Genomic DNA, 23,281 nt, shown 5'->3' with positions numbered 1-23,281 from the left:
TCTTGACAGCCACCGGACCTCGGTATGGAGCGGCAATTGTCGGTGCTCACTGCCCATGTCGTCGCATAAAACTGAAAGCAGTTTTGAATTCAGTGGATGGGCCTTGATGAAATTGACAGTTTTCACTGCTGCATCCAGAACAGTTTTGAGATCAGGAGGCATTCTTTTGGATGCGAAGGCCTCTCTGTGTATGCTGAGGTGGATAATTTTGCTTGCAAAGCAACTGCTTGCACACGTTTAGCAAGGCCGCTGTGTTGGCCTATCATCGCTGCTGCCCCTTCTGTGCTTATTCCCACGCATCTTGGCCAATAAATTCCACGTTCTGTGATGAAACATATCAAAAAGAGCCTCTGCGGTTGTTCATGTCTGTAAAGGTTTACAAAAGAGGAAGTGCTCCTCTATTTCTCCGTTGTGTTCATACCTTATGCAGGCGAGCAGGTGGGCAAGGTTAGCTATACCGGTTGACTCGTCTAACTGAAGAGCAAAAAATCGACTGCCTTTGATCTGCAATATTAGTTGTTCGTTCACATTGATGGCCATCTCCTCGATTCTTTGCTGCACAGTGTTGTCTGACAATGGAATCAAGTCCCTTTGCTTTCTGGCTTTGTCACCCACCATTACACCCACAGTCTCTTTAATTGCTGGCAACATCACCTCCTCCCCGAGTGTATGTGGCATGCCTTTTTTCGCTATGAGTCAGGACAACCGGTACGAGACTTCCACTGCTTTAGCTGTAGCACCGCCGGTAGATGACGATTGCATTACCTTCTTGCTTGTGCGGTATTCCTGGGGCTTGCTTTTTCAAAAAATCGACTGGCTTGGACTTGGATTCCCCATGCTTGGTTTCCAGATGCCGGTGAAGATTTGCAGGTTTCATGCTCTCATTAGCCAGTGCCTCGTAGCAACAAACACAAACGGGCAATGGCTGGTCTTCGGGGCCAGTGTAGGTGAATCCTTATTCTAAGTAGCTTTCATAGTATTTTCTTTTCACCCTCCTTTTCTTTGTTTCCTTGTGAGGAATCTGGCTTGTAGATGCCTCCGACTCACTGTCAATCTCTTCATTGTTGGTAACCTCTGCCTCTTTTCTCTTCAGAGAACCTGTTGCCATCCACCGATCCCTCTTGTGGTTCTGAGCACTGAATTTCAAAGTTCCCTCCTAGCCACTACACCAAATATTCTGGAACGTTCTAATCTATGCACTAGCCTATTTTAGTAATCACACAATACCTTCAATTTAATTTAAATTGTATATCATACATTCCCATTTTTTTTATTTTTTATGAAAAATATTATTTTATATTTTATTTTGTTTGCTTTTCCACGGACCACCTGCAGTACGGAAAATCACTGGCATAGATAGTTTAACAATTATGTAGTAAATTAATGTTAATGAATGCTCAACAAACACTTTAAAGTATGAGATGTTGGTTACTTTATACCGCTATGCAAGTGTAGTTTGATGTTAAATATAGCTTTTTGCAAAATGTACCATTACCATAGCTCTGTAGAACTGGCAGTACATTGCATACTACGTTAGTTCTACCGCAAATAATCAATTAATTGTAGCGTTTTACTTTTGTGATCAGAGTCTAGCGACATGAAATGGTTTTGGAAGCAAATACCAATTAAGGCTTTTTCACAGCCTGCCCTACCATAAGGGTACTGTCGGTGGTCGAAACGGCAGCCGTAATTGAGCTGTGCCAAGCCGCAGTCACGGTGTGCTCGTAAAACAAAAAAAGCAAATTTCTGTAGCACTGGCCTGTACGCGAGGTTCGACTGTTTCCATGGTAGGTAAAACAATAGTTTATTAAAGCATGCAATTGTATTGTAGAACAAAATAAAAAGGAAGCGTATTAATATTTTTGTTTGTTGTTTTATGTTAAAAAAAAAAGAATCAAAGAATCAGTTCTCTTGTTTTGGGAATCAGTTCTCGTCGTTAGGTCGTGAACGAATCGTTCGCGACCGACCCATCCCTAGTGCCCATTAATCTCTGATATATGGACACCTGCTAAGTAGTTCCAGTCAAATTGTCTGTTCAGCCTTCAAAACGAGAGCTGGTAAATTGTGAAAAATGTATTAAACTGTTATCAGAAAACGCGGTTATATGCTATAGACCCTATAGTAGCTGTGGTATAAAGGTTGGGACGAATTTCAAATTATAAATATATACACTTTATGTTGAAAGTATAGACCGTCGTGATTCCCATTGAAACAAATGGTGCGGTGATTATTCTTCAAAACGAGAGCTAATAAATTGTGAAAAATGAATTAAACTGTAATCAGACAACGCCGTTATATGCTATAGACTCTAGAGTACCTGTGGTATAACGGCTGCGACGAATTTCGAATTACAAATATGTACAATCCATAACGTTAGCTCTCTGGCTCATAGCTCAGCAGACTAGAATACCTCCCGTTGCCAAGTTGTAGCTAAGGTCCATCCTATTTACTGGAGGAGTGAACAACGTTTCCGTTGCATAAGAACCTTACGGGAGGGTAATGATTGTTCCAGGTATTAGTCAAACCCTCAGGCGTTACCAGGGAAACTAAATCATGGCATGTGAAAAACGTTATATTTGGATTGTAAAACGCATGAAAATATAAATGAATGATCTTAATTTCTTTTCTTTGGCAAGTGACCATGGTATAAGTGGGATAATGCCCTTTGAGGTGTCCAAAACATGTTTGATCAATCGTAATTAAAGGGGACTACTTTTTGAGGGAGATGAACTCAAGCAGAGTTTACCTTTAATAAGCATTCAATACGAATAAGAAGAAGCATAATTATTAAAGTATTTGAATTGTTTTATTATGTTGGCAAGCAAGAAGTAGAATGAACGGGATAATCACCTCAAGGCAGAGCGATAAACAGTTTGATATGCCCGGCTCGTGAGAAGGTTACCGTAAGCCGTCCACAAGCTGGGCATATCAAACTGTTTATGCCCTGCCTCTTGGGGATTATCCCTTACTTATTTTACCATTTAATGAAGTTTGGATGAGCCTCTTTCTGGGAGTAGGCGCCCACCGTAGTTTGAGATGAAAAACGTGTGTAATTTTGGTTTGTGGGGATTACTGGGGAGAAATAAAATATAATATAGAACACAATATAATAGCATTTATTTAATTATGTGACTGAACTTTAGACACATTCCTTTATACTATTAGTAAAAACAGGAATCTTAAATGATTGTGTGTTTGCTCTGCAGTCAGGGATTCTTCTGCCTCCACCCTGCCACAAAATAACGTTATAGTTTACTAACAAAAAAGGGGGTCTATACTCCCCAACCCTGCCCTGTAATCTGCGGGGAAGTAGATATTGGCCTAGAAGGGTGTGTATGTGTGTTTATATGAGTGTGTGTGTGTGTGTGTGTGTGTGTGTGTGTGTGTGTGTGCGTGTGTTTATCGCTATGGAATTATGTTGCTGTGCGTCGACAGGAAGTTGAAGTCAATCAGACAACTTTTTATGACTGTTCAACTGGTTCCTGATTGGCTAACGGTCAGAAGGTATTAGCACTCACATTCATCCTGGCAAATGTTTATTGTCATGGTTACTGTTTGAGCATGCTACTAGTTGGGCATAATACCCAGATGGTAAAGCCAGACACACACACACACACACACACACACACACACACACACACACACACACACACCCATGTAACACAAGAGCTGTGCCCTTCATAGTTGTCAGTGGTCAGGTGACCTCTTGTTTGCGTCCACTTTAAATATCACTCCTTGCGTAACAGCTTGTGTGTGTTTTTGTCTGTGTGTGTCTGTCTCTGTGTGTGTGTGTGTGTGTGTGTGTGTGTGTGTGTGTGTGTGTGTGTGTGTGTGTGTGTGTGTGTGTGTGAATACTAATATTAAATACCAAAGCTAATTCCACTCATGTCACAAGACAGGAGCTGCTTGTATTTTTTCACTTTCACTCTTAACCTTTAGCTTAATAAGAAGCATATCAATAGCTGATACATGCACACACACACACACACACACACACACACACACACACACACACACACAAAAACGCAACACATACAGGCAAACAAAGAAATTAGTAATAATGATCTGGGATCCTTATTGACAAAAATTTTACTGACATTGATATGCAAGGAAATAAATAAAAGCATAGCAATATCTACAAATATAATTATCATTAATCGAAAACAACCCTCTTGGGTCAATGAGCTTGATCACAAGATCTTTCCTTGTCATTCATGTTTTGTTGGGGTTGGTTCCCACCCTCTGTAGTGTGTGTTGGCAGTGTGTACAGAGTGTGTGGTGAGGTGACTCAGGGATCCTAGACGGCCACAGCGGAGCGGCCAGGGAGAGAACCCAGAGCCAAGCTTAGGAGACCAAGTCTCAAAGCTCACAACACATGAGAGTCCAAGGAGTTAGGAGATGAGCTAATGGGGTTGACTACAAGCCTCTTTATTTGATATCTCCAGGCGAGTGTCCCTTTCTGTGCATGTGTTATGCATGTGGGCAGGGGCGTAGGAATGAGTTTAACATTGGGGGGGACACATATCGGAAACCTGACAGATCCGTTAATGGTTTGAACAGAAATATGTCATAAATTAACTACACTGAAAAAATTCACAAATATATTTTATTCTACTAAAAAGATACATTTGTAAATCTAAAGGAAAACTCATTTTGAATGGCAGTAATGAACTGATAAATATCAAATCAATTCTTTAATTGCTCAATCATCCAGTTTTTTAGAATAAGAAGCGGTGACAAGACGCTGTGTTGCGCTTTCAAAATAAAACAAAATATTTTTCTCCCCCCGGTATAATTTTTAGGTGGGACAAATGCGCCTGTTTCCAATATTGGAGGGGACACGTCCCCTCCGTCCCCCCCGGTTCCTACGCCCTTGCATGTGGGTATGTCGTGGTGAACACAGCTATTCTGATAGCTGATAGTTGAAGTACCATGATAGTTAAATCTATGCTAGGACACTAGCTTAGCACCTAGTTGCGTATATATGTACTTTGTTACATCGTCAGAACAAAGAGGCAGCGTTCCTCTTTACTAATCCCCTCATCCTCACCGCTGGTGAGTTGTGTTGCACTTTAATCTCTGTTCCCCACTGACAAACATTGCTTCAATACGTTCGCTAAATTAAAAAGTATATAAAATATATATATATATATATTGATGATGATCTTTCAAATGAGACTACAGTAAAGATTAGGGTAAAGAGGCCACAGAGGCTAGAGCTCACCTGTGTGCTCATTGTCTTTGCGTTATACTGTCCTGAACCCTCTGGAGCTCCCCCATTATGACCCCCAACTCCTTCACATTTCAGAACTGAAAGAGATTTAGAGCACATGTTGACATGAACACTGGCTCTAACTTGCTTCTTGTGTCCAAACAGGTTAGAATTGTGCTTTGTCAGCGTGTGACTTCAAAATAATGGTAAATCAATGCTTTCTCAGAGCACCAAGCTGCTCCACAGACAACTGCTGGATCATGACACAGATGAGGGATTTCAGTCCCCAGATTTACCTGTCAGCAGAATGATGAACCAAACAACGTTTTATACGGGCTGTGATCGGCAAAGTAGGTGGGTAATTGGAATACATTTGCCTACTGGCAGGAATATAATGGGTTGCCATGACCAGTTTAGCCATATTCTTAGTTAAACTTTAAATGTTACAGCCACAAAAAATGTTAATATGTGGTTGTCGCATTTTAACTGTGAATTATAGCTCGAAAGTCATAGCTGACACAGGCTGTCTAGCAGAACATGCACCCCCTCTGCTCTACTATGTGTCACATTAAGTCTAATCTGTGGCTGTGATTAAAACAAGGCTTTTATTTTAGCCAAAAATAATGCATGCAAATTAACTAACTAGCTGACATCCACTTTATATAACTCATGATAAATCAGAACTAACGTTTCTAGATATAAAGGTGCATGTCCACCATCACTCTACCTCCCGCCGTGGACAAATAGCTGTTGATCGTGGAGGACATTATCTACCATAATATACTAAAATACCTAATATTATATTATGATATAATAATACCAGAGTATTCATTAAGAATCCGAAGCTGCATAACCTTGAAACCTGAGCACGACACTAACCATTTGGCATTTGTCGATTCACCCTTTGGTGAGTGTTGATGTGTGCGTGCACGTGCATAGACGTGTGTTCACATAATCTTGGCGTTACTGTATGGTGTACGTGCCTGATGGGAGTGTTGGACAGAAAAGGGGGTTGCAGGAGAGGGGGTGAAGGGGGTGTGGACAGGGCTTGGCTAATGCCAGGGGTGTTAGCAGTATAGCCTTGCTACTCTATTTACCTCCGTACCAGGAGACACCAGAGAGAGACTGGAGAACCAGTCAACAACAGCCAACAACTTTTGCTGGGGGGGGGGAAAGGAAGAAGGACCCAGCAACGACCCGGTCCTCTGGAAGTTTCTTGAGGATCCTCATGAAGGCTCCAAACAGGAAAGCATCACGCTTCCATTATCACACAAAGGAAAGAAAGACTTTATTAAGACCGCTGAAGGAAGAGGTGAAGGGCACGTCTAAAGGTTGAAGAAGCAAGAGGACAGAGGAGGAGGTTTTGAAATCCTTACCTTAGTTGGTCTGGATTGGGAATGGAGGATGAGGAAGGAGAGGTGAAGCTGTTTTCCCATTGTAGCATATGATGTTGTGTTGTGTCTTTTACATTTTTTTGCCAATCTTACTATTAGCCTCTTCAGAAACATTAACAGTATTACTAATAATGGATACTGAAACTTCTGGTTGCTGTCTACACTTGACTGTTGTTCCATTTTGAAGTCAGAACTTCTTTTAATAGTTCAACATTTTGCGATTTTGGTTTTATTCACATTTATTCTATTCTTTTCGACCTTTATCCACATGTCTTTAAACATTTCTGTCCCTGTTTTTATTGAGTAATGTAAAGGGTATGCGTTTGATAATGCAGCTGATGCAAGCATCCAGAAAAATTAAATTCAACTCAGATCCAGTTCTACATTGCAAACTCCATGAGTGCATAGCAGGTCACGTGATTTGCTCTAATGGACTTCCCTGTCTGACAGAACGGTCTGAACGCGCTCCACCTGGCCGCCAAGGAGGGCCATGAGGACCTGGTGGAGGAACTGTTGGAGAGAGGTGCGCATGTCGACTCCGCTACCAAGGTACGCCTCCGCCATCAAATGCTATGTTCTTTATTGAACACTTAACAAGTCCATAAAAAAGCTGCTCATAAAGCTGCATCTATCCAATGTCGTCATCCCCCGTCCCCCCTCAGTGTGTAACCTGATCAGAGGGGAGTAAAGGGCGTGTATCGTATGTGGTGTGTCATGAGAGGTGTCATGAGATCAGGACGGTCTCCAGGCTATCATAGGGTTATTGCACGTATGATATTCTTCAATACCATTGGACTATATAGAGCTTGCATAGTTCTGTTTATATTCTGGGTTTAATGTAATTAATTAATTAGTTTATTTTTTAATTTGATCATGAATGTAATTATTTCACCATGAAGAACCTCTTCCACAAGAGAGACCTGAAAGCACATTATCACAAACACATGACAGATACAGAGAAATGACATAAACAAGGACATAGGCATGGTCTTGATCTAAGGTTAGAACACCACCAGACGACCTACGGCAAACCACTCTGCTACAGAAATGCTGCTTTATGGTTCATAGAATTTAATAAACATAGAGAGCTAGAAATTGCAAGAATGTAGAAAGCTTGAGAGAGAGAAAAAGACAGAGAGAGAGAGAGAATGACAGAGAAAGAGGGAGAGGGAGAGAGAGGAAGAAAGAGAAAAACAAGAGAAAGAGAGAGCGAGAAAGAGAAGGGAAGGTTATAGAAATTATAAAATATAAAAGAGAGACTTGTTACTTGACTCTGCATTGCTCTCATCTTTCAGCCTCACCAAAAGTTAAACTTTTTCCTTGCAGTTGATGTCCCATAACCTTGGAGTGATGGGGTTTAGCTATAATGAGCTCTGAGTGACCCTTATTAACCATGCTTTGTCTCTACAGAAAGGAAACACCGCCCTCCACATCGCGTCATTGGCTGGACAGAAGGAAGTTGCCAGAATCTTAGTGAAGAGAGGCGGGGACGTTAACGCCCAATCACAGGTAGGCACCACCGGAGCCAGAAGACAGATACTACATTCATATAAATTTGCAGATTTCTTATTTTATTATTTTTTCGGCATGATTTACAGACATTTTTTTAAATTGAGACATTGTAAAATTTGTTATCATCATTGTGTCATTTTTATGATTTAAATTGAGGGAGGCTTAGCCTGGAAATCCAGACCCACATCTAGAAAGCTGTAGGGTCTGGCAACGACTATTGAAAATGGCCCAACTCGATGGGCGGCACCATGCATTTGAAAATACCACTGGATAACCCACATTGGATAACACTACGACCAATCAGAAGAATACAAGGGGTGACGTATCCAGACCAGCGGCGCTAACCAATAGAGAAGATTGCCGTCCTGCCGTATCTGGTCTGTAAAACAGCAACGCTTTTGGCCCGCCTATAAGTGATACATCGATGTGATTGGTTAATGTTCTGGGCCAGGGGAGGCCCAGAATATACACAAGTATATTGCTCGTTCCCAGAGTGACTCGCTGAGCAAATTCAAATTGTACTCTCGCGAGAACTCTGGATTTCCAGGGTAGTATCGGCTCCAAATATCGGCTCAAGAAAACCGGTATCGGTGTATCGGTCATCAGCTAAGGCTGTTGAAAATAAATCGGTATCGGTATCAGCCATAAAAAATCCATATCGGTCGATCCCTGAAATAAATGCAGTCATATCAGGACTGAGGCCAAATAATGCTTCCTGTTTTACACACCCAAAATAGACTGTGCGGAACAGTACAACTACAGTCCAACTACATCCACGCTTCCCTCCGTAAAGAATATAATTTAAATGTTTTTTGGGTGCCGCGTTACAAACATGAAGTGAAACATGGGCTCCTTCGGCATTATAAAGTAGTGTTCTATAACATCAGGAGATGTTTAGTCCATCACACATATTATGCCTGCATCTGCTTGAGTGTGTGTGTGTGTGTGTGTGTGTGTGTGTGTGTGCGTATGCGTGTGTGTGTGTGTGTGTGTGTGTGTGTGAGTGCGTGTGCGTGTGTGTGTGTGTGTGTGTGTGTGTGTGTGTGTGTGTGTGTGCGTGTGTGTGTGTGTGTGTGTGTGTGTGTGAGTGCGTGTGCATGTGTGTGCGTGTGTGTGTGTGTGTGTGTGTGTGTGCGTGTGTGTGTGTGTGTGTGTGTGAGTGCGTGTGCATGTGTGTGCGTGTGTGTGTGTGTGTGTGTGCCCTCTACAGAATGGCTTCACTCCGCTGTACATGGCGGCCCAGGAGAATCACCTGGAGGTGGTGCGCTACCTTCTGGAGAATGAGGGCAACCAGAGCATCGCCACAGAGGTAGGCGTGTGTGTATGTACACTATCTCCTTACAGTATCTCCTTACAGCTTCCTTCAACACATCCTTTTCTTACACAATCCTTTCCCAATCCTTCTACTCTTCATTTGTGAATTCTTTCATTCTCTCGCTCTTTCTTTCTTTCTTTCTTTTCAATCCTCCAATGCCCGTCGTCCCTCTCCCTCGTCTCCCCCCCCCCCCAGGACGGCTTCACCCCGCTGGCCATCGCCCTCCAGCAGGGCCACAACTCTGTGGTCTCCCTGCTGCTGGAGCACGACACCAAGGGCAAGGTGCGGCTGCCCGCCCTGCACATCGCCGCCCGCAAGGACGACACCAAGTCTGCCGCCCTGCTGCTGCAGAACGACCACAACGCAGACGTCCAGTCCAAGGTGAGGAGGAGGGGAGGGAGGGGAGGGAGGGAGGGAGGGAGGGGAGGGGAGCAGTGGTAGGGCAGGAGGAACGAGGAGTGGGAGGAGGGGGGAGGAGGAGGATTAGAACGGAGTTGAATGAAGGTGAGATGAAATGAAAGGGTGGAGAAGAGAAATTAAAGTCTAGATTAAAGTTGACTCCGACATCAGAATGTGGGATCTGAGCATGTTGATGTTTTTAAAGCTAGCATGGTGTTAATTGTGGGGTGAACCCTATTGTCTTTGCATCGGTGCACGCTGTTATCCTGGCTGAGTAGTGAGCTGTAGCCCGATGGATGGACTGCTTCCTCGTTAGTCAGTGCTGGGTTCGAATCTGTGAAATAAATGGAAAGCACTAGGATCACTGGATACAAAAGATAACCTTGATTCTCAGCAGGATGTAGATCTGAGATGAGGGATGGCAGAGTGGAGTGGTTTGTTTTATAGAGCTTTGAGCTTATGAGGCTGTCATATATATTATATGTTATAACATATTATATATTTTCACTATGATATGTTACATGATTGAAATATATGTTATTTATATAGTTCATATAACTTGTTATTGTGATATATATATATTATAGTAATGATGTTTCTCTTTAATATTAAGTTGTTTATTGTTATTGGTGAGATATGTATGTTAGTCATTATTTATCTCATTACTATAGGTGAGATATATAATTAGAAAGTATCTATATAGTTCGTATTCACTTATTTCCTGAGTAGACAGAGAAAGGTGTGAATGGGATCTTGAGAGGAAGATGAGTGGCACAAGGTGGAGAAGGTGGGACCCATCATGGCTCCAATGTTTCCACTTATTATTACTGTTATTATTATTGTATTGAGATAACCCTCTTGTATCATACTGCTTGTTTTGTTTTGTTTGAAACTAACATTGTTCAGGTTGTCTTTGTGTTCCGAATGTATCAACGTGCCTTGTGATGTCATGCCTCTCCCTGATAACCAATACAAACCAACCTCCCTCCCCCAACATTCCCCGACTCCCCCTGTCCCTCCAACCTCACCCAACGCCTCTTTCCCTCTGCTCTACCAACCAGATGATGGTCAATAGAACCACTGAGGTACACATTCTTCTCCTCAATGTCGTTATCATACCTGACCTGATGTATGGGTTTGATTGAATGCAAGCATGTTATTCTGATACCACAGCACTGACATTGCCTTGTGTTGACTATACAGACTTGACTGAAAGAAAAAAAGAAAAAAAAAAGATCTAGCTTGCATGGCTGAAAGTAGAACATAATGCAATGTACATATAGTCTTCAGGTGAATGAAAGATTTATTATGGTTTGAATGATATGTTATGGGTTTGACGTTGTTTCCTTTCTATTTTGAGTTGAACATTATTCAGTCTTAACATCTTGAAGCCAGGTTTTCTATCGTGCTCATTGGCAATTGCTGACAACAATAACACTTAGAAAGGTTTATTTTTTTTTTATCTCTGGTCCACTGTGTATTATTACGGCGTGTGTATTCATGCTGTCAGTGCTCTTCCTTTATGAAAACTGCTGTCTGCCTGACCTTTAAGTGAATTCTGTCTCCTAATTTAATTGCATCATGTCTATCAGAATGGGAAGGTAAGCAGTGATCCAACGCTGTACTAGATATATGCATATTAAATGTAACTCATGTAGAAATGTGTTCAAATATTCACATGTGTGTCTCAGTATTACATACAGATAGCACAGAGCTGCCCAATGCCTCTGCTGTCTTTTAGATCTTTAACTAGGAACTACTGATAAAAAACACTATATGGACAGAGCTTTGAGTCTATTTGTCACTTTTTATCAATAAAGCGAGCATGCCCAGAAGTTGGCTGAAATGTGGTTTTATAATGCATGTATCTTCTGATCCTTTACTTTATTATTCTATTTTGTTCATAGAGTGATCCTGATTATTAAACATGTTATTTGTATTGTTATTTGGCATGTGTTTAATTTTTACAGCCTTTCTTCTTCATCTGAATGCTGCATGTTATACAGCCAGTTGTCTATCTTTCTCTCTGCCTGCCTTTTGGTCTTTCTAGCTGTCTAGCTGTCTAGCTATTACTATATATCTCTAGATATCTATCAATCTATCCCTCTTTCACTTTATTTATCTATCTATCCATTATTACTTCCAATTTTCTCCTCCCTTGCTTTCCACTAACCTTTCTGAAAACCTTCATGTTTCCATTCTGCTCTCTTCCATACGTTCTCTGTGAGTTCCTCCTGATCTGGTTCCCCTCTCTCCCTGACAGAGCGGCTTCACCCCGCTGCACATCGCTGCCCACTATGGAAACGTCAACGTCTCCACCCTGCTGCTGAACAGAGGAGCTGCGGTGGACTTCACAGCCAGGGTCAGTCCAACTGTTCCCATTGACTTTTAACCAATCAGGATGTTGGTCGGCTGCAGCGGCGGCCTCCTGTGTCTGTGTTGGCCACTCATGTAGTTTATGATGTTTGGCTTCACCTTTTCACTTACCCAACACTTTGTAATGAAGAATAGTATTCAGTAAAGCATTGAGAAGTGTTTAACTCACTACCAGCCAATCAGAATTTAAAACGGTGAGTTTGTTTGCTTGTGTGTGTGTGTGTGTGTGTGTGTGTGTGTGTGTGTGTTTGTTTCCAGAACGGCATCACTCCTCTTCACGTGGCCTCCAAGCGGGGGAACACAAACATGGTGGCGCTGCTGCTGGACAGAGGAGCTCAGATAGACGCTAAGACAAGGGTGAGCGTTGACAATACCACACACACACTATGCTGCCCTCTACTGTTTAAACCAATACCTGCACTTATTACTGCATACCATATTTTGGGTGTGATTGTGTGTATCTGCGTGTGTGTGTGTGTGTTTGTGTGTCTCAGGATGGTCTCACCCCACTACACTGCGCAGCGAGGAGTGGACATGACCCTGCCGTGGAGATTTTGCTGGAGAAGGGAGCGCCCATGTTAGCCCGGACAAAGGTAGGGTCCCAGCACGTCTCACAGAATATAGCAGAGAGAAAATACAGGAGAAAACCAGTGTTGGGAATGTTACTTTAAAAAAGTAATTAGTCATAGTTATTCACTACTTGTTCCAAAAAGTGACTGAGTTAGAAACTGAATTCTATAATAAAACTCTACTCTATAATAAAAGTAACTAGTGACCAGGGAAAGTAACTATTTGCGTTACTGTAAAAAAAGAAAGTTGCTTTATGTCAAAGAATTTGGATTTTTCTGAGCAGTTTTCACTTGGCCTTAAAGTGTTAAATGGTTGAACTGCCCATTCAAGGCCCTGATATACTTCCAACTGAATTTTAATTTGCTTAGTTGCAAAGGCTGTGGAATATCTGCCGAATACTACAGAAAATGCCAAGTTTTCATCGGATTGCTCCGGACTCGCCATTTCTGCTGCTTCATCGAATCTGTTTGGTGTGTGTGTTTGCGTGTGTCTGTGTGTGTGTGTGTGTGTGTGGCGCGCGTGTCCTGGCTTGTGTGTAAAAACACTGGCTCCAATTGGCTACCATGAAACATGACTCTGCCTTAGCCAATCATAATCGCTTATCTCGTTGTTAACCCACCCGGTCTCCTCACTGGTAGTTTATGTTTGGAGGCAGGGGTGCGTTGGGATTACGCAGTTTCAATCAATTCATAGTAACGCACCACATTTAACATACAGTAACGATAACAGCGTTGTAACGACGGAAACAGTAATTAGTTAGATTACCCCGTTACTGAAAAAATAACAGCGTTACCTAACGGCGTTATTTTAAACGGCATTATTACAAACACTGGAGAAAACAAATATAAATTGGGGCAGGATCGGCTAGCGGTTAGAGTGCATGATTCCCTTGCTGAGTAGGATCCTCACCAATACCTGTTCCTTAAGTCATGTATCACACCGCTCCCTGTCACGATTGTGAACACGATTGTGAACACGATTGTGAAAACGGTTGTGCTTTAACAACGCTTTTGAATCTGTTCTTCAAAGAATGCTGAGGCAGTCGTGCAAAGAGCCAATCAAACCACTTTGTTTTGTTCTTTGACCCCATCCCAGAACGGCCTGTCCCCACTCCACATGTCTGCCCAAGGAGACCATGTGGAGTGTGTGAAGCACCTACTGCAGTACAAGGCGCCTGTTGATGATGTCACACTGGACTACCTGACCGCGCTGCATGTCGCCGCCCACTGCGGCCACTACAGAGTCACCAAGCTGCTGCTGGACAAGAGGGCCAACCCCAACACCAGAGCTCTGGTACACACACACACACACACACACACACACACACACACACACACACACACACACACACACACACAAATACATACACAGACACACACACACCCAGACAGCGACAGACACAGACACAGACACAAACACACAAACAAAAATACATACACACACACACACACACACACACATACATACACACACACACACACACACACACACACAGAAACAGACACAGACACATATACATGTACATGTACATACACACACACACACACACATATAGACACAAACACAAACACATAAACAGATATATACATATACACACGCACACACAGATAGACACACACACATAGACACATAGACATACACGCATGACGCACACACACACCAACACTAAAGCTGTGGTTCACTCACAAACACACACACACACACACACACACACACACACACACACACACTAGAGCTCTGGTACACACCCACACACACCAACACCTGATCTCTGTTACACACATACATACAACACACACACAGACAACAACAATACAGCTCTGGTACATACACATACACACACACCAACACATATCCAAACAAATCTTGTGTGATACTGTAAGTGGAGGATATTCTGTTCTTGTAGAGTGAGCCAATAAGATTAGCTACCACTTTACTCAACTTACTTGGACCTCCTGGGCCAGATGTTGATGTCAAAGCTTTTCCTAAAAGCCCTTTTGTCAAAGGCTGATTTTAGCGTTCTGATGCGGCACATTTTGCATCAGAAGTGTCCAAAGTACTGCACAATCTCTAAAGCATTAAGCTGGCAGTTACAATAGGCATGATTTTATGCTGTTAACCAAACTCTGGATGATAAACTATTCATCTGTCCATTCCCTCCTCCTACTGTAGAATGGCTTCACTCCACTGCACATCGCCTGCAAGAAGAACCGGGTGAAGGTCATGGAGCTGCTGGTGAAATACGGAGCCTCCATCCAGGCCATCACTGAGGTAAGGCCCCAGGCACAATGCTTCTGTAGCGACTGTTATAAAGGGTCATAATCTAGTAGTCTAGTACCTTGTATCACTCATTGTTTCCTGCCCTCCTCTGCGTAGTCTGGTACCTTGTCTCTCTCATTGTTCCCTGGCTCTGCCCTCCTCTGTGCAGTCCGGTCTGACTCCCATCCACGTGGCGGCCTTCATGGGTCACCTCAACATTGTGCTGCTGCTGCTGCAGAACGGGGCCTCGCCCGACGTCCGCAACATTGTGAGTCCTTCAGAAAAGCCCCAAAACAAATGGACGGCTGATCAAACCCAGGCTGACATTTCTGCAACCCATTTTTATATTGTCGATTTCATTATTAAATGTGAGCTAGTATTTCAATTATGGTATATTTTCTATTTAACCTTTATTTATTCAGTGAAGATCATTGAGAGTAGGCTCTCTTTTTCAATGATGCCCTGATTACGTAATACAAATAGAAAAAAAATACAAATTCACAATAGATATAAACAGTATTTAGTAGTGTAGTATATACAACATTTCAATACATATACATAATACAATACAATGGGACAATTAGGATAGCTACTTTAAACACAAGTCCTAATCCTTATTCATTGATAGTATAATTGTGTGTGTGTGTGTGTGTTCCAGCGCGGGGAGAGTGCCCTCCACATGGCTGCTCGGGCAGGGCAGATGGAGGTGGTCCGCTGCCTGCTGAGGAACGGGGCGCTTGTGGACGCCGTGGCTCGCGTACGTCAACGGCCTATAACTATATCCATCCAAGTGGAGAACACTCAATGTACTTAATCATTAAGAGATGAGGAAACAAACCGCAACGCCTTTCACATTTATTCTACGTAACTGTCACGTAGAGTAAAGGTTTTATAAACGTTTCTTTCATTCACGTTTTATTCTACATGACTGTCAACCTTTTAACCAGCTGGTGGCTCTCCCTGGCCAGCTGGTGGCTACAAACAGTGTTCTGTATTTGACCCCGAGCACATTGTGAACAGTGTATAGGACCAATGGGTACGGGGCCAGCTCAGCCACCAATGAGGCCACCTCGGCCCTGCCGTACCTGCACCACAACTTTCACCACCTCCTTCTGCAGTCTGCACTCCCCAGGGGATGGAAGATATTATCTGATTCATAAATTGACCTACCATTTATTATCTAGCTTTTCTCTCCGGCTGTTTCTCTTTCTCCATCTCTCTATTTGGTTTCCCTCTCCATCCTCAACAAACCCATGAATACAACATCCATCCTCTGTTCCACAGGAGGACCAGACACCGCTGCACATCGCGTCTCGCCTGGGGAAAACAGACATCGTCCAGCTGCTTCTGCAGCACATGGCCCATCCGGACGCCTCCACCACCAACGGTTACACCCCCCTCCACATCTCCGCTCGGGAGGGGCAGGTGGAGACAGCGGCTGTGCTGCTGGAGGCTGGAGCCTCACACTCACTGGCCACCAAGGTACCAGAACCCCAACCCACTGTTCATACAAACACTAGTCCACCAGGGTACCAGAACCCCAACCCACTGTTCATACAAACACTAGTCCACCAGGGTAACATAACTCCAAGCCATTGTTAATATAAACACTACCCCTGGCCACCAAGGTACCAGAACCCCAACCCATTGTCAAAGGTCCCATGACATGCCACCAGGTGTGAGCGTGATTAGCCGTTACAGGCCGTTTTGAAAATCTGGCTCTTCTGACATCACGTGGGCGTGTTCACCTAGATGTGTTCTGGATAAATCATTATACCAGCCTACCCAGTGGACTGTAGCAAACGTTGCTCATCTATCCGTCATACATCTAGGTGGACACGCCCACTTGTGATGTCAGAAGAGCCAGATTTTCAAAACGGCTTGTAATGGCTAATCACACTCACACCTGGTGGCATGTCATGAGACCTTTAATACAAACACTAATCCACCAAGGTACCATAACCCCAACCCATTGTTACAGTTTTTCTCAATCGTTTAAACACGTTTTCTGAAACTATAGCTCAATTTCTCAAAATTCTAAACACAAACCTGAGAAGATTTAATCATTTTGTCAAAACTCCACAAATTCTTCTCCAAACTGATTTTTTCCACCAAACGGTAAACACAGCTATCAAATGAATATCTCTTAAAAATGATCAATTAAACACTGGTGTGATCAATTCAAAACACTTCCATCAAAATACTATTTACATATGTTTTGGCTTCATATTCCAACGCATAACATTTTTAGAAATAGTTTTCTATTTTAAAGATGCAATTAGGTGGTACATATAGTATAAAGACTGTTGCCATATTGTAATACAATACTGTGAATATATCATATAAAAATTGCATTGACACAATCGTATCAGAATAGGATACAATGCATATTTGTCTCCATCCAATGAGTTCCAATTGGCTAATCTCACAATCCCAGCTTCCCAGAGTTATATCGTACACCTATAATTGATACTGCAACATTGTTCCGACAATACACCAATGTTACCTATTTTGGCAAATTACAGTAGAGTAATTGCAAGGTAAAATGAAAAACACTACAGTAAGAAAATGTTTTTCGCAGGATGTAATGATGAAATCAGTGCAAAAAGGTAACAAAGCAAATATTTATTTGTTACTGTAATACAGTAAAATGTTCAGCTGAACTGACTGCATAAAAAGCTTTTCGTAAGCCAACAAGAATATAAATGAGGTGAAACAGATCTACATGTAAATCAGTCTGTATCCCACCTCCGATCGTAATCAGGCCCGAGGACCATATCTACAACACAGTAGAGCTCACCTGAGGCCTCTTTTATGCTCTGACACATGATTGAAGTGCTTTGCCAGTTGAATTTGAACAGGTGAGAAGTGAGTTAGACTTATTGGTAAGTAGTTGTTGCATTTTGAAGGCCAGTGTTTCCAGGTGAACCAAGTGTGCTAAATGATGAGATTTGTGCTTAGAGTTTTTCAAAAATGTGATTTAGAATTTCTATATATGTGAAAACAGTGGAATTGTGCTTAGAGTTTAGCAGTCTGGAGTCTTGTAGTTGATACATGAGCTTCAAGTTTTCAGAATTGTGTGTATAGTTCCATTTTTTGTGTGTATACAATCGAGAAAACTGTAATACAAACACCACTGCTAGATTAATCCACTTTTAATTCTAACACTACTGATGGCCACCAAGAGAACAGCCAAATGTATGGACATACGTTTGTAACATAAACAGGAAGGCTTTGAGAAACATAACATCCTGGATTTGAATGTACCTTCTGCAGAAAGGATTCACTCCTCTCCACGTGGCAGCTAAATACGGAAGCCTTGATGTGGCAAAACTCCTACTTCAACGGAGAGCTTTGCCTGACGATGCAGGGAAGGTGAGCTGGAGACATACACACCCTATGCACTCTTTATCACAGCCTATAGTAATCGTAGGGGGAGCTTGAGACATTCACAACCTATGCACTCTTTATCACAGCCTATAGTAACAGTAGGGTGAGTCTTTTCCTGACGTCTTTGTTATTGGGTGGATTGAAGAAGCTAGATCTCAAACAGACATCGGGCCCTATTTTAACTGTCTGAAACGGAAGTGAGAAGCGGCAAACGCAAGTAGCTTAGGGGGCGGTTCTATGGCGATGTTGCTATTATACCGGCGGATAAATGACTCTTGCGCCCGACGCAAATCTAAAAAGGGTCGCCCTGAAGTAGCCTAATTACCCGTAGGTGTGGTTTGGGTGTAACGAGCAATAAACCAATGAGAGTGCCATCTCCCATCCCCTTTAAGAGCCATGAGCGCATTTGAAGAGTTGATATTTTTCGCATTTGCAGTCTCCGATGAGACAGATGCATGACCACATGAATTTCAAATTACAAATGGCTCGGTTTATGGCCAAATAATATGGCCTAATTCACACATGGAATAGCGTTTTCTTCCACAACTTCAGAAATACTGAGTCCTCAAATAAATTTCGGCAAAGAAAACTTAACACACATATGATATGCGGTAACTGTGGTTCTATTTATTGATATACGCAAAACATTAGCAAACATCGTTTCTTACCAGTATTGTATGCATTATCGTTTTTGACTTGTGTTCCTAATATGCATGTGTCCCCCCGTTAATATACATTGCCATGGACTGTATTATGCGTTACGTGTTTAGTTTGCGTGTGTTTAAACAGATGGATGCACACACGTGCACCCGCGTTCATTAATTATTTTACATACACACATGGGCGCCCGCATTCATTCATACTTTTTTTTACACTCCCTCGCGGTAAAACAATGTTTTATCACGATCAAATACTCATCAATCCTGAAAGTTATGGGCTTGTACACAACATCTGGGTCAAGAAAATATGTGTTTGCTGTACAGTGTTTGCAGATGCATTGATTTAAAAGTACAACTTATTACCGCTGTATCAGCTGTTCTTTCCCAAATTATTTACCAAGAATGTGTGGCTAGGTAGATGAGAGAAGCAAAGTGTATGAGCGAGGTGCACATGCAACATCGTGCATACGCCCTTAAAATAGCATCTGAACAACACGCCACTGACTTTAAACCAGGTATTTCCTGGTTTGTGGCGGAATTGTTTTCTGAAACTGCAAAATAGCACCAGGGAACGTTTGCGCCAGAACACGCCTCCTCCTTTCACTGAACCGTCCCTTGGGGCGCAAGATCATTCCCTAACCTAGCGACGCGTGGCGGTGGAGGGAAAAGAACGCTCCGCGCCAGTTGCAAACTAGCAACGACACATGCGTCGGTGTAGAAAGTAAATTTAGCTGGATGCAAGATAGGGCCCATCTTGTCTGTGTTCAATCCACCAACATGTTTCCCTCTGCAGAACGGCCTGACCCCTCTGCATGTAGCAGCTCACTATGACAACCAGCCGGTGGCGCTGCTGCTGCTGGATAAAGGGGCGTCCCCTCACGCCACAGCCAAGGTGAACAAACACACACACTCAATGCACTGTTAGACGGTATCTACCTTTTTTGCGTGTGAAATATTTCTGAAAGATCAAAAACATTGTACAGAAATAAAGAATAGCAGCCGTATGGCGCAAGGATCAATGCTGAAAGGAATGACTGACTGTTCTCCCTGATCCAGAACGGCTACACCCCGCTGCACATCGCAGCCAAGAAGAAACAGACGGCCATAGCGCTGGCCCTGCTGCAGTACGGGGCCGAGACCAAGGTGCTGACCAAGCAGGGGGTCAGTCCTCTGCACCTGGCCGCCCAGGAGGGCCACGCAGACATGGTGGGCCTGCTGCTCGGGAAGGGAGCGCACGTCAACGCACCCACTAAGGTGACACACACACATCTGTTATATCAGACTGACACACGTGAACACACACACACACACACACACACACACACAAATTTTACCATTTATAGACAGCTTGTGATCGATTCTTCTGATGTCCTGTGTGTGTGTGTGTGTGTGTGTGTGTGTGTGTGTGTGTGTGTTTTTGTGTGTGTTCTTTAGAGTGGACTCACTCCTCTCCACCTCTCAGCCCAGGAGGACAGAGTGAGCGCAGCAGAAGTGCTCGCTAAGCACGAGGCCAACCTGGATCAACAAACTAAGGTACAACACAGTAGGGGTGGGACAGAATATCCATGCGGCCATATATCGTCACCCTTCTTCGTGAGATACGAGAATCAACACTTTTCCTTTGGCATTTTTATGCTTTATTCCTGAAGAGTTCGACAGGAAATATTTCCCCAAATATCGATATTTTAATTAATAAAATAAGGCGCTCTAAACTGATTTCCCTGCTCCTCGGGGAGGTGCTCAACACAGGATTTAAGGAACCTTGAACAGAAGTTAACCAACCAAAAACTAGTAACTGAAAAACTCGGAATGAATAAAGACTGAAATGCAGCACTTTACTTTTCATAGTCATTAGGTTCATCGTTAGACATACATCGTGATGCATCGTTATAGGATTGTCTAACAATATATAGATTATTTCAGAATCGCAGAATTATTTTTGTTTGTATGAAAATCCATGCATACAAATGCATGAGTTTTTCCTGTTCTTATTCAAAAAGTTGGTTAACAGATCCAGGTAATTCAGTGTTGTTGGCATAATGATACGATGTTCACGTTGGACTTTGTCAGTGTGTTTTTTCATTCTTTCTTATAAGTGGACCCGTGAATATAATGAAATATGGTCAATTTTGTATTCATTTTATGGACGCTTATGGATTTTTATCTTCGAATGTAAACAGGAATCCTATTTTCCAGGCTATTCCCGAATGGCTTGTTGGCTCACATGCATGCTTGCTCCAGCCAATAGAATTCAAACAAGTTTAAGCTTTCCACAGGTGAAAAGGTGGAAAGAAACTGGATGCACAATTCATACACACTGTTTTTACGTGCACCGTGTGGGATCCATGTAAGAATTTGACCAGCAACCTACCAGTATAAAAACAAAAAGCCGTCAAAAGACAAGGATTAATCTTTTAATAGCATTTGTTTATCAACAAATAGCTAACATATTATAGGACAATCATTGAATTCTACCCAGGTGTGTGTTAGATCCTAACTTTATGTTTCACATTTCGTTCCCAGCTTGGATATACCCCTCTGATAGTGGCCTGTCACTATGGAAACACCAAGATGGTCAACTTCCTTTTACAGCAAGGGGCAAGCGTCAATACCAAAACTAAGGTAGGATTCTGTCACGCCTGCTGCTAAGGTTGAGGACCCAAAATGCACGACGCAAAGATTATTTTCCAAACAACAGGTTTTTACTCACACAAAGCTCTGGATACATGACACACGAGGCACAAGGTGCACGCAACAACAGAAACAATGATCGAGCAAGGAACTGAACCAAGGCAAGGACTTAAATACACATGACTAACAAGACACAGGTGGGCAGGGAACAAGGTAGAACATTGGACAAGACAACAATCAACCTCAAACTAATAACTAGACTCAGGTGGGCAGGGAACAAGGTAATGACGAGGTTAGTAGGCGGGACACAGTTGAGGGGCGGAGACACAGAATCACAAAACAAGGGAAACCAAACTGAAACACATGGATAGGACAATAAAGAACGGGAAGTGAATCACACAACACAAACCAGGAAATACACAAGGGCCAATACTGACAGTAAACATAAACACAAAGCAACTGAAGACCACAAACATACACAGGAAGTTCAAGCCCAGGAGTTACCACTGAAAAACCAAAATAAAAGTCCAACACATAAAACACAAACCCAGAATCCTGACAGATTCAGCATTTCACAAATCTGTGGAAAAGATAATAACAATACTACAATAAAAATACAATAAGTTTAAGTATTTCTGACCAAACACACTTGGACGTTTAAACATTAGATTTGTGTATAAATTAAATAGAGTGTTATTTTGTCCTTTCTCTGCAGAACGGTTACACACCACTCCACCAAGCAGCTCAACAAGGGAACACACACATCATCAATGTGTTACTACAGAATGGGGCCAAACCCAACACCACCACTCTGGTAAGAAAACCCTCCCAGCCTTCAATAGTGTATAGCTATTAAAACTATCGTTTATTATACGTGCAGTATGTTTGTCTTATGAACCATTAAGCTACACTGAACTGACTTGACAGATTTGCATCTCCATGACAACAGGGCTACCCTTTTGAAGGTGTGTCTTTGAAGTTGTTTTGGATTTAAACGTGGTAATATGTCTTAATACATGCCAGTGTTGGTGGATGTGTCAAACTCTTGTCTGAGGAGTGGTTGGTTTTGATGTTTGCGTCCGAGAGAGGGCTATACTTTCCAGACAATTATAGAATAACACCACGGTGTCTGGCACATTTCATATACAACATCGTCCATTGTAATGCACATACACAACCACGGGACTAAGAAAGTATCACAAAGTTGCTGTGGGCAGTAACCATCTGGGTAACATGCTCTCCTCCTTCCAAGAACCTTTAAATCTCATAGAGTTGAATTTGAGCTAAAACAGGGGGTTAAAACTTCTTGTCTTGAGTCGATGACAATACAACTCACAGAGTTGTAAACTATTTTGTTTTATAATATAGCCTACTGTAAGATTTGACTAACTAAGGTATTACTTTTAACATTACTAATATATAAATAAATATCTTAGTCAACATGGACAACATTAATTAATGATAACTAGACCATTAGTTAACTGTTAGATAGTTGTTCGTTAATAGTTATTTAATGCTTATTACCGCAATTACTAATGTTAATTAATGGTTAATTATTGTACCC

General features: G+C 42.3%; 1 protein-coding gene across 1 annotated transcript in view; it reads left to right on the top strand.

The window, feature by feature from the left end:
- The window catches only part of LOC307071712 (uncharacterized protein), a gene marked incomplete at both ends in the record, with an annotated part of 87,483 nt that overhangs the window by 23,586 nt on the left and 40,616 nt on the right, over nucleotides 1-23,281 (top strand). Inside the window, 20 exons of the mRNA XM_079730772.1 lie at nucleotides 7,057-7,155; nucleotides 8,017-8,115; nucleotides 9,329-9,439; nucleotides 9,629-9,814; nucleotides 10,894-10,917; nucleotides 11,425-11,433; nucleotides 12,096-12,194; nucleotides 12,467-12,565; nucleotides 12,703-12,801; nucleotides 13,874-14,071; nucleotides 14,951-15,049; nucleotides 15,207-15,305; nucleotides 15,696-15,794; nucleotides 16,322-16,519; nucleotides 18,314-18,412; nucleotides 19,880-19,978; nucleotides 20,143-20,340; nucleotides 20,521-20,619; nucleotides 21,610-21,708; nucleotides 22,433-22,531. Of these exons, the coding sequence (XP_079586898.1) occupies nucleotides 7,057-7,155; nucleotides 8,017-8,115; nucleotides 9,329-9,439; nucleotides 9,629-9,814; nucleotides 10,894-10,917; nucleotides 11,425-11,433; nucleotides 12,096-12,194; nucleotides 12,467-12,565; nucleotides 12,703-12,801; nucleotides 13,874-14,071; nucleotides 14,951-15,049; nucleotides 15,207-15,305; nucleotides 15,696-15,794; nucleotides 16,322-16,519; nucleotides 18,314-18,412; nucleotides 19,880-19,978; nucleotides 20,143-20,340; nucleotides 20,521-20,619; nucleotides 21,610-21,708; nucleotides 22,433-22,531 (2,211 nt within the window). The remainder of the gene's footprint in view (nucleotides 1-7,056; nucleotides 7,156-8,016; nucleotides 8,116-9,328; nucleotides 9,440-9,628; nucleotides 9,815-10,893; nucleotides 10,918-11,424; nucleotides 11,434-12,095; nucleotides 12,195-12,466; nucleotides 12,566-12,702; nucleotides 12,802-13,873; nucleotides 14,072-14,950; nucleotides 15,050-15,206; nucleotides 15,306-15,695; nucleotides 15,795-16,321; nucleotides 16,520-18,313; nucleotides 18,413-19,879; nucleotides 19,979-20,142; nucleotides 20,341-20,520; nucleotides 20,620-21,609; nucleotides 21,709-22,432; nucleotides 22,532-23,281) is intronic.

This window comes from Pollachius pollachius (assembly GCF_949987615.1).
Source record: "Pollachius pollachius genome assembly, chromosome: 2".
Classification (NCBI taxonomy): domain Eukaryota; kingdom Metazoa; phylum Chordata; class Actinopteri; order Gadiformes; family Gadidae; genus Pollachius; species Pollachius pollachius.
Note: the sequence above shows the minus strand (reverse complement) of the source record. Positions and strands in the feature narration are given on the sequence as shown.